Source organism: Mustela putorius, unplaced genomic scaffold (genome assembly GCF_011764305.1).
Source record: "Mustela putorius furo isolate JIRA1106 unplaced genomic scaffold, ASM1176430v1.1 tig00000695_pilon_pilon_pilon, whole genome shotgun sequence".
NCBI lineage: Eukaryota > Metazoa > Chordata > Mammalia > Carnivora > Mustelidae > Mustela > Mustela putorius.
Window position 1 is genome coordinate 7,824,843 of NW_025421447.1, and position 11,919 is coordinate 7,836,761.

The 11,919-nt window shown below is 53.3% G+C and overlaps 1 protein-coding gene across 6 annotated transcripts in view; it reads right to left on the reverse strand.

Moving 5' to 3' along the window:
* MYH10 (myosin heavy chain 10) overlaps positions 1–9,099 on the reverse strand; it is a 121,588-nt gene extending 112,489 nt beyond the window's left edge. For 3 of the 6 annotated variants that reach the window (XM_045083360.1, XM_045083361.1, XM_045083357.1), the window contains exons 1-2: positions 8,678–8,911; positions 1,670–2,045 (exon numbers count right to left, since the gene is read on the reverse strand). In XM_045083360.1, coding sequence (XP_044939295.1) covers positions 1,670–2,014 — 345 coding nt within the window. In that variant the 5' untranslated portion in view covers positions 2,015–2,045; positions 8,678–8,911. Of the gene's footprint in view, positions 1–1,669; positions 2,046–8,456; positions 8,577–8,677; positions 8,912–8,943 lie in introns of those variants that run through there. The other 3 variants (XM_045083358.1, XM_004760190.3, XM_045083359.1) reach the window with 3 other exon arrangements.
* Between the last annotated feature and the right edge of the window lie 2,820 nt (positions 9,100–11,919).

Sequence of the window (11,919 nt, forward strand, 5' to 3'; positions counted from 1 at the left end):
ACATCTGCAAAGTCTTCGAATCATCTGGAGGAATGGCCACAGTGAACGGAAGTGTCTTTTCGTCGATTCCTTCTCTTTGGCCCACAGCCGCCTTCCCTTTTGTATTTCCCTTCTCTCTCCGCCTTGCAGGAAGCCACAAGGTCCAAAGTGGGGAGTCAACGGGGAAGGGGCTGGCAGAAAGAGCCCTGGCTCCCTTCCACACTGCAGATCCCCCGAACCCGGGTGCAGTCTCATTTCCAGCCCCAGGCAGCACCCAAAACTCATCCCCCCACCAAATCTGAGCCATGAGCTCCTGATCAGAGGCATCGCACTCCCTCACTCCACAGGCGGGGCTGGGAGCAGTGCCGCACACACCTTGGGGCGTGGTCTCGGCCAGTCCCAAAGCTGCTTCCCTGTGCAGTCCTTACCAGCGGCTTCTCCTCCCCAGACCTCCTCCTTTCTCAAGCTGTCTTCCCAACCCTGCAGCCTTACTCTGCTGTGCCTGACCTCATGGAGGAAAAACAAAAACGAGAGGCCATGAGGCTTGACCATGCCTACTTTGGCAAAGGTTACGGAAGAACTACTCAGTTCTCAGAGCTTCCCCTGGCTAGCTGCCTCCTAGCAGAAAGATTCCGGCCCTAACATGATTCTTGAAGAGCCCTTCGTGGCCCCATTCGTGGGTCATTCCCCTACTTACTCTATCCCATAGCCCGGCTTCCCTTCCTTATAGTGTGTATCCGGAAGCAGGGACCTGGCCTGTCCTATTTTCCACACCCTCCCCAGCACCTAGAACACAGGTGCTCAGGAAGAGTCTCTAACAATGCTAATTTCCATGGGAAAACTGGCAGAAGTTTGAAGAAGTTCTGAAGGGCCTCAAGCCCCAGCTGCACACCCTTCATAAAAACCCAACCACTCTTCTCCAAATGCGGACCAGTACAAAGCCACCTCTTCTCTCGGCTTCTTTTCATTCTGCGTCTAAGTTCTTGATCGCCTCCTTTAAATCGCTGCACCTGCGTTTAAGAGCCCCTCAAACCCATTTTGTTGTTCTAGAGCTTCCCGCATCTGGCTGGCGTCTTTCCACTCTCCCTCGTCCACCCCACCCCCAACCCTAGTAAGTTCAATAATTTCTTCCACACGGTCAGCGGCATTGTCCGTGACAACAACACGCGTGTCAACCACTAACCACAGGACAACCCAGTCTCAATCCCGCTCGGAACGGTTTCCTCTGAAAAACCTCAGCATCCCTGTTTCCCACTTCCCCACGCCGGGGAACGCCATACTCGCGCTCCTGGATGAACCCCTGGTGCTGGCTTCACGCCACACTCCTGGACACACGCATGCCACCTGCATCCTGTTTGTGCAACTCTCACCCCAGCCCCCGATCTTTCCGCCACACGCTGTCCCGGTCCTATCACGTCCCTGCGAACCCCTCCAACAGAAGTCTCCAACTACCACATTCATACGCTCAACTGAAGATCAGATCATGCACAGTTACGTGTGACAATGTAAGGCAGGGCAAGACTCAGGTAAGCACGGGACAATCGGTCTCTAACGCACACGGCAACACGGGGCAGAGCACCCAATGGGGTGGGTGCTCCTCGCTTTCGTTGACTCGGCCAGTCTGTGTCAGTTACACGAATTCCGTGTCAGTTACACTAATTCCCAAGCGCAACCAGAGGGGCGTACTCACATAGATCAGTCCCGAGTAGTAGCGGTCCTTCAGGTTGTGTAAGACAGAAGCCTCATTCAAGCACGTCAATTCTGCCATGTCCTCCACCTTGGAAAACTTGGGAGGGTTCATCTTCTGAATATCATCTTTGTTGACCATCGCCTTCTTCCCGTTCTCGGCCAGTTCCACCATAACCTCATCTCCCCGCTCTTCCTTGATACTTGCTGCCTCAAAACCATGGCGCTCGGACGGAATCCACACGAGCTTTTTAGCCGTCCAGTCAGCCTGGGTGGCAGGGTTGTAGATGACCGCCCTGTCCACAAAGAGGTACCTCTCTGGGTCTTCGAGTCCAGCTCTCTGGGCCATTGTAAACAGGAGGAGTCAACTACAATTGTCTCTAGGAGAAGAGGAGGAGGAGGACAAGGTTAGAGGTTCAAAAACATACCGTGATGAGCAGATTTTCACTCTTGGCAGGGTTTTAAGAGAGAACCTTTCCGTCGAGGAGCAGGGGTGATAGGCTCCTCCACCGTGTTAGCCAAGAGTCCCGGGGGCATTTCAGGGCTGACCACAAATCGTGCCCGCGAGACGCACCCTCAGTTACCAAGGGCTGAAAAACAAGCTGGGGGAAGGCAGAGCTCCGGAGGTACTTTCATCCTGTCTTGCACCCTAACCAAAATTAACCAGGGAGTTAAGATGGCAAAGGGGATTGAGGACAAAGAAAACAAAGGTGCGAAGTAAAAGATCCAGGCATGGCCATGAGGATGGAGCTAGGAAATGCACGGCCAGGGAAGGAGAGCGAAGCCTCAGGTCTATGCCGGCCCCCCTTCTGCCTTCATTCAGGAGACTCAGAGCTCCTTGATACAAACACCCCCAACTCCATCCCCCGGGGGGCTTCTTTGGCAGTGCGAGTGGTCTCGATGCCATCAGATGATGCCACAGTGTGACCTGGCTTCCTGGGACAGCGATGCAAGCACGCTATGGGAGCTCTCCAGGCCTCACCCCTACCCTGCAGCTGCTCCCCCTCCCCAGTTCCCCTGCAGCGAGCCATCATTCATCAAGATTCCCTCCACTGCCCTGCTTTCTTGCTGCGTAACAGACTCCAGTGTGCCCACGCGTGCCCCTGCAGGCCGTGGGGCCCAGAAGCAAACACTGAGTGTTCCCGATAATGATCTGACCCAGGCAGAAGAAAGAAAACAACTAACCTCAGCCCCATTGAGAAACGCAGTTTCTGGGGTGTTCACAATGAATGCATCTCAAGACCTAACTGGTTTACTGAGCACTCCTTTGCCATCTGCCCGCTCGTCTGTGGCCCCAGACACGCTAGTCTCAGCTACCTCTGGTCCTGACCTTCTGGATCAAATGACGGCATTTTACAGTCATCATTCACCTTTCCGAGGTGACTCAGGACTCCTGCCTCACAATGTCTTTTTGGAATCTGATCCCATCATTAAACACTTTTGTGATCACCTTAAATTCCAGTGTAGTACAAATCTCAGAAGCCTGGTCTCCAGGACCTCATGCAAGGCCAGGCAAGAAGCCAACTGAGTAACTAGATTTGTTCTCTTCACATCTTCCCAGGTTTTGCCGCCAGCCCCCCCACCCAAAGGATGATTCTTACTAGGCAAAAGACAGAAGGCTGCAAGGCTAATCATGGACTAGCCCAGGGGCTCCTGGCTGGCTCAGTCAGAAGGGCATGGACTCTTGATCTCGGGGTTGTGAGTTTGAGCCCCACGTGGGGTACTTAAAAATAAAATTTTAGGGGCGCCTGGGTGGCTCAGTGGGTTAAAGCCTCTGCCTTCGGCTCAGGTCATGGTCCCAGGGTCCTGGGATCGAGCGAGCCCTGCATTGGGCTCTCTACTCAGCAGGGAGCCTGCTTCCCCCCTTTCTCTCTCTGTCTGCCTCACTGCCTACTTGTGATCTCTGTCAGATAAATAAATAAAATCTTAAAAAATAATAATAAAATTTTATTTTATAAAATAAAACATATTTTTTAAAGATTTTATTTATTTATTTGACAGACAGAGACACAGGGAGAGAGGGAACACAAGCATGGGGAGTGGGAGAGAGAGAAGCAGTCTCCCCGTTGAGCAGGGAGCCCAATGCGGGGCCTGATCCCAGGATCCTGGGATCATGACCTGAGCCAAAGGAGGACACTTAATGACTGAGCCCACAAGGTATCCCCTAAAAATAAAATCTTAAAGAAAAATAAAGTAGTCCCAAAGTTATTACGAAGCTCTCAGCCCACAAACTTCAAGCTCCATAAAGTCCCTGAAATGGTATAAAAATGGACACTTTAGAAAGGATTTGCTATAATGTAATGTGTTATAAACATCCATGGTTTTGGTTCTCAGACACTGGTGTGGGCATGGGCGTCATGTAGGAGGCTTAGAGAAGCACGGATTGGAGCCCCTTCCCCAGAGTTTCCAATTCAGCAGGGTCTAAGGCAAAGCCTAGTAATTTGCATTCCTAACAAGTTCCCAGATGCAGCAGAGGAAGCTGGTCCTGGGACCACACTTTGAGAACCATCATTCCATGGTTTCTGGTTGCCATGGTGAGCCAATGTCATTAACAGGTATGCTGGGATAGGAAAAAAAGGGTTGAAAACCAATGTTCTAGACTAATTCCTAACCTGATTTAAGGGCTGTGCTCAGGTTTTTTAAATGATGGACTTGAACAAAACAAACAACAACAACAACAAAAATGAAACCCCCCAAAAATCACAAAAAGAGGTAACAATAAGACTTCTACAAATAAACAGGCTAACACATTTTCTAACTCAACTTTTATTTGCCTTTTTAGGCATTCGCTTGGGGAGGTGGAACTGGGAATTCAGAAAATATTCCCAGGGCACATGTACATTCTGGAAAATGGTTTCCAAAACCCATCATTACCTCTAGGGACTGGCTTTCGTAAGACTATTAACACACTTTCTGTCTTTCCAAACTTATACTTTGCAAAACTGCTCAGAAGAAGGGAGGCATGACTCTAAGGTGGGAATTGTCCTAGATAAATCTGGACACGGACAACAGGACACACATTCTGCCTTTAAGATGGATGGCCTTCTAGAAGAGAAAATTTCCCGTGATCACAAAATACGGTAACAAGCTACTCTTGTCATTAACAGGTAGGAACTGTTTATCGACACCTCGGAAGAGGTCTTGTTGCCAGCAGGCGTGTGCACACACATTTCTTTAATTTTACATTGGGCATGTAATTATATGCTTAAATTTCGTGGACGGCTATAAATTAGAGCAGCTCAACAGGTCATTTCTGAGGCAGGCTTAAAAAAAAAAAAAGTAAATGATACATTTAAAAATTAGTTCACCAAATTGGTACATTTAAAATCTATCGGTATTTTTTTCTAGGTGAGGAAATTCGGTATTTTTTTCTAGGGAGGAAATTCTTGTAATTTCAGGGAAAGAAACCAACAGGTCACAAAAAACGTAACTGCAAAATGCTCCCACCTTTGTTGGGGGGAGGAAGGGAGAATTACACATGCATGTGCTTTTTTTTTTTTTTTAAAGGAATAGATAAATAAATAAATAAATAAAATTAAATAATATTTTTAAAAAGGAACAGATAGTCATTGGGTCTCCACTGGGTGGTGAGATTACAAATTACTTTTACTTTTTGCTTTTCCAGAGCTTTCTATGACTGATCAGACACTGAGAGGACAGCTTCCTGTTCCTGGCTACCTGGTGAGCATCTAGATGGCTCCTGGGTCCTCTTGGGATTGGGGGGACCTCCACCTCCTGACCAAACCTCACATGCATGGTCCCCACCCCCACAGTAAGCCTCAACTTCTCCACAACCAAACACCTACCCCTCCTCCCATCCTGCCCCAAATGCCACCCTGAAAAGTTCTTTTCAGGTCTGGTTTGACAGAGTTCGGGATGCCCGTGAAGAGGTTTCCTTCACTTTAACTCTTCACCTGTGATCGCCTGATATGCGGTATTTTTTCCATGCCATTGTACATACGGTACCTGAGCTTGATAATGCCAGTGTTTAACAGTGAGCCACTCCCAAATGCCTCGCTTTACAACATGGTGGGGGGTTGGGGGTGAATACCACGATTTTAAAAATAGCAAATACTGTTCTGTACCATTAATTATGGGCAGGCACTATTCTAAGCAGTTTACCTTTACTTGGTCCTCCCAACAGCCCTGTGAGGCACGTACTATTAATATCTCTATTCTACAGATGAGGAACCCAAGGCAGAGAGAAAGCCCGTAGCCAGCCCAAGGTCATGGAGCTCACCAGCAGCAGAGCTGGGCTAACCCCAGAGTTCCCGCAGAAATGCAGCCTACAGCAATGGTAGGTGAGGCCGGGAACAGATTTTGCAGGGCGTGGAGTGCTCCCCGATGCCTCTCCACTAAATAAAAATCCTATTGATTACAGTTCCAAGAATGGAGGCTTAGCATTGAACACACCAGCACCATCTGGCAAGGGTTTTACATTTAATAGAAAAAACACCTCTATATTGGAAGAAAGGGAGTAAGGAGCAAGGTCTTTGCTGCAGACGGAAAGATAATCTGAAGGTTTTTGGTGTCATCTGAAACGAGCATCTGATTATAGCTAAGTCATTCACGAGTCAGGAAGGAGCCCCCTACAGAGCCAGAGCCCATCCCCTTCATTGGTTTTGGACACACCCTGGGGCTCTGTTCCTCACCCCACCTCCATAGCCAATTTTTTTTACTTCCAGTGAAATGCCACCAGGGAAACTTCTCTGCTGCCTCCCAGCATCTACTATGGGTACAGAGAGGGGCAAACAACCCACTTTTGAGAATATCTTGTGTATAACTAGCCAAACGAAAATGATGGATCAATTACCCGCGACAGCACCGCCCTCTGTAACAGAGCAACTACACGGAATTGTCCCACTGGGTTTACCACCACCACTGCAGCCACTCAAGACGACAGGGACCTGCAAACCTATTCATCTACCCAAATTCATCTCAGCCAAAAGAGCACGCACACGCACACGCGCGCACACACACACACACACACCCCAAACGCTAAAGGGCACCATCTCTCAGGGAACATCTGCAGGCTGGGTTAAAATATTTCCAAAATGCGGACTCAAGGCCAGGAATTTCAGTCCCTCCTATAGGATGAGAAAGGACACAACCCTGAAAGGACACAACTCTCTGAAGCACTGGGTCTCCCCCAACCCCCTGCAATGTGCCCTTCAGAATTCCGTTCATCTGCTCTCCCAGTCTGTCTGTCTTCATTGTGATGATTTCCCTAAGGAGCCCAAATAAAAAGCCAGCCTCTGGGGTCACATCCCTTCGCTGTGGAACCTCGGGCTGCATATCGCACAATGACAGCATGTGCCGTCTCCAGATAAGGACAGGCAAGAACCAAATTTAAGATGCACGGAGTCAAGCAATGCATCAAATAAAATGGCCACTTTTCCAGAATCCGAGACATACAGGGCATACTTCAACGTCAAAAGCGCGGGACTACAAGAATACTCGGTCGGGGCAGACTGAAAAAGGAAATAAAACAATAAACAGATGAGTTTCCCAGACTGAGAGACTATGGAGAACGATGAAGCCCGACTCAAAGAATCCTCACTTCCAGCGTTTAAAAAAACACCGGAAAAAAAAAAAAAAACCCAAACATAAAAAAAACACCCCAAACCCAAAAACCAAAATCTCGGCAAAGCCGAGGTATTACATTTAGTATATTACATTATTCAGCGAAAACAGCAGCCTTTGTTCGGTTGGCAGGCTGGATCTACCCCGCCTGCTCTCCCCTACCCCACCCCACCCCACCCCTTGCATCCACCGCAGTGGGCTCGCAGGGAGCCGCAGAGGCCCGAAGACACAGATAACGGTCACAGGCGGAGGCCACGCCAGCCCAGCCTCACCCGCGGAGCCCAGACCCGCAGCATCGCCAGCCTCCGTCCCCAGGCCCCGGCGCCCAGGCCGGCCAGGCTGGGGACCTCCCGGGTCCCTGGGCCGCACCCGCCCACCGCGGGCCCACAAAGCGCCCGCCAACGCCACGACTCCGCCGCTCCCACTTCGCCCCGACCCCATTCCAGTCCCATTTCACGGGATCAGGGTGTGACCCCAGCTGCAGAAGGCCAGCAAGGGAGTCCGCGGCGAGCCGTGCCCGGATCGCTTACACAATAAAGCGATCCCGAGGCGAGGGCTGACCCTCCCCCCAGCCCGGCCCGGCCGCCCTGCCGCAGCGCGCCCCCGCCACATTTCCCGCCTCGCCCCCCCACCCCGCCCGGGCCTCGCCAGGCGTCCGGCCCCGGCCGCCCTCCCGCCCCCAGCTCCTCCGGAGCCCACCTTCAGCGCGCCGGCCGCGGCTCGGACCCTCGACCGCCGCGCGCTGCCGGGCGGTGCGGAGGAGCCCCTGCCCTCGGGTCCCCCCCACCCCACGGGGCGGGCAGCGCCGTCCGCCTTGCCAGCCCTGAGAACCCCCAACCGCACCCGGGCTACCCGGCCGGCCTAACCCGTCCGAGAACCCACCCAGGGGCCGGCCCTTCCTGTCCGGCGCCCCCCACCCACACCCGGGTCGCGCTTCCCAGCCCGCCGCAGGGCTCCCTCCCCTCCCCGGAGCCCCGAGACCCCCACCAGGGCACTAGGCCTCCCCGTCCCCCGCGCCCCCACGGACCTGACACGCCGAGGGCCAGGTCCCTGCATGCCCACCCCCCCCAACCCCGATCTCCATCCCCAGCCCCCAGAGGTCGTCCCCCAGCACACCCAGGCCCTGATCCCTGCAGGGGTCTCAAGCTTCAGGACCCCATTCCCCGCCCCTCCAGAGCTCTCTCCACCCGCTGGGGTCGGTTACCTACCCCGCTTCCCTCCCCAGGGTCGGTCCCCGCATGAATCTCCCGCTCCGCAGCGCGAGCCCTTCACGCAGAGCCGCCCGGGCGTCCCAGTGCTCACGCTTCGGCTCCGCTCTGCCCTCCAGAGTCCCTCCCTCCTCCGCCCCAGCCCGGGACCCTTCCCTCCCCCGCCGCCGTCGCCCCGCCGGCGGCCGCGGCGCTCGAACCCGGGCGGCCGCACCTCTCACCTTCAGCCGAAGATGGTGGCGCCGGCGCACGTCCCCAGCAGCGACCACAGATCCGGCCCCTCAGTCCCAAACCCACCGCTGCCTCCGCCGGGCTCCTTTAGCACTGCCGCTCCGCGCCGCCCCACCCACTCCCACCCTCATTGGGCCAGCCCCACGCCCATCACCGCCGCCCCCAGACCCACTGGTCCGTTTGCGCGCCCATCTCCAAGGAAGACGTTAGCAACCCGAGAGAAGCTACCTTCCCGAGGGCCGCTCCCTCCACCCACCTGGAAGGGCGCTCATTGGCTCCCGCTGCCCGCCCCGGCCGCCGGCGCCCCGACCTCATAGGCCGCCCCACGCGCCCGTCATGGACTCCGGGAGGTGCGGCCGGGCCGGCGGCGGGCGATTGGCCGGCGCCCGCGAAGATGGACAGCCGAGGCCGGCCGGGCGCCGGCGAGCCGGCGGGGCAGCCGCTGCGGACGCCGCGGGAGCCTCGCCGTGCGGCCGCTGCGGCAGGTGACCCGCGGCGGGAGCCCCGAGCCGCGCCCGGACGCGCCTGTGCGGGCGTCGGGCCGCCTCGCCGGCCCCTGTCCCCGCCGCAGCCGGCGTGTCCCGCAGCGGCACCGGCTGCCACCGCCGAGTCGCGGGCCCCCGGCGCTGCCTGCAGGGGCGGGGCCGGAGCGCGGTCCAGAGGCCTTACGTCACCCCCCGGAGCCGGGGGGGCGGGGGCCGCGGCTCTGCGGCTCACCTGCAGTGGGGGGGCGGGGCTCGCGGCGGCTCTGGCCATGCGCGCGGGCTCTGCGGGGGCCCGGGCCGCGCTCCGGCCCCGGGGTGACGGTGCCTGGGCCGCGTAGCGCGGGACGCCTTGCTCCGCTGCGGCAGTTTCGGGGTTTGCGAGGGGCGGGGCCTCCCTCCCCAGGCTGCGGGCTGCGGCGGGATTCCAGACGAGGGGCGAGCGGCCTAGGACAGGAGACGTGGGGGAAAGGACTTCGCTCACCTCATTCATTCGTTCCTTCTTTCATTCATTCGTTCATTCACCACGCGGAGCTCCCCACGCGGGAGGGGCCTGTGAGGAGATTTTGCCGAGCTGTCCTCACCCCTGGCGCCTATGAGCCCCTCGGAGGCCTTAGAAAATGTTTGAGAACTGGGGGGGGGGGGGGGGGGGGGGGGGCTGGAGGGGGGCGGGTCAGGCTCCAAAATAAGGAAACTGGAAAAATAAATTGAAGTCAATGAATAGTTAATGAAATATCCGCAGAAACGAGTCAGCTGCAACAGGGCTCTTATATAATGACATATACATATAATAGTGTAAGTCACGAGATCAAAATGAATTATAAAACCTGCACATCATCAAAAACGTCTTCAAAAAATTTTACAGCAAAATGCAGTTATTTAATGTGGGGAATGGGTGCATTTTAATGCGTGTGATATGATACATGGAAACTTCCAGTCTGGTAAAAAGTGAATAAGGAAAAAAAAAATCAGGAAATGATAAGGAAGGGTTGGTGGAATTCAGAGAAGGCTCCAAGAGGCAGCTGAGTGCAGAGTCCTTCCTGGGGAAGTCGGAGTCAGGTCCTGTGTCTGTGCTTTGTCCTAGTAGAGTGACTCTTGTCCCCCACCCCCACCAGCATGCTGTGGGGTAAACTGCCCCTTGTCCAGGCGTCTTGTGACTTGGCCCCATGAATTGGACTGCCCTTAATGCTGTGTGCGCATGGAGTATGAGTGAACTGTACAAAGTATCAGAGTGATATTCCTCTTCTGAATCTTTTAGTGTGTTCAGAGAGGACGAAAGACTCCGTCTGTAACCTGTCTCAGCTTGTCGGCCACTGGACATTTCCCCATGCAGTGTTCCAGGCCAAGACCATCCATCCACACACACACACAACCCTGTGAGCCACCAACTCCAGGGGTGCTCACGATTTGAAAATAAATCCTGGATCATCAGAGAGGGCAGGAAACTCACCAGAATGAAACATCACAATGATGTTAGTCTTAATGAGAAACCAGTCATAAAAAGAATGTCCGCGAATGTATGTCTAGTCCTGGTGACACTCCCAACACTTGGGCCCAATGTTTTTAACAGTCTGATGGAAATCTCTACCTGGATGAAAGGGAAATTGCAAAGCAGCGAACCTCATATCTCTTTTCTTCCCATTTCCACTTCATCCCGTCACCCAAACTTACCCTCTCCTCAACTTCCCTTTGTCTGTTAATGAAACTAGCCTTGAAACCCCTGATTCCTTTGTCTCCAGTGGCTCCAGTATCCTGTCCCTCTCAACCCCCATAATCCAGTCAGCCAGGCTCCTCTGTATCTCACCCCACAGACACCTATTCCAGAATGTGCTGCTATTTGGATGAGGAAGACACAGGATTTTTGAACCAGGTAAACTTGGCTTTGAATTCATCTCTGCCATTACTAGATGTTGAAACTTAGACCAGTTCCTTACTGTCATCTTTAAAAAGGGGATAGGGGCGCCTGGGTGGCTCAGTCATTAAGGGTCTGCCCCCGCATCTGGTTCCCTGCTCAGCGGGAAGCCTGCTTCTCCCTCTCCCACTACCCCCTGCCTGTGTTCCCTCTCTCACGATGTCTCTTTCTGTCAAATAAATAAATTCTTAAAAAAAAATAAAAAAGGGGATAGGAATAGAGACTTTAAAGACTCATTCAAATGGATATTAACAGGACAATGTAGTGAGAGGGATGGGGGAAAGGCATCACGGAAATGCAATAGGTTGAAACTTGTTTCTTAGTCTACAAGTTCATTTACAAGCGAGAGAGGTCTTTCTCCATAGTAATTTTTCCTGGCAGTCTAGGCTGCTTTGCCCCCAAAAGAGAAAGTTCATAGACCATTGTTTTGCACAGTCTAGGTCATAAGTCCAAACTCTTTCCCTCTGGGTGGTTCCAGCCCGTGAACCTGTTTTGTTCTAAACTGTTTTGTTCCATCTGCACAGGGCTGATATGAAGCATTTTTTTTATTTGAATGAATTCCAAAATTTGCAAATAAAGAACTATCCAACACCATTAGCCGTCAGGGAAACACAAACCAGAATCATAAGAAGATACCACTTCCCACCCACCAGAATGACTAGAATCAAAAAGACAGACAATACCAAATGTTGGTGAGGACACAGAGACATGGGTATGCTCAGTCGTTTCTGGGGAGAATAGAAAATCGTGCAGGCACTCTGAGAATTCATTTGCCACTTAAAAATAAAAGCTTCTGTTTATTTATTTGACAGAGACACAGCGAGAGAGGGTACACAAG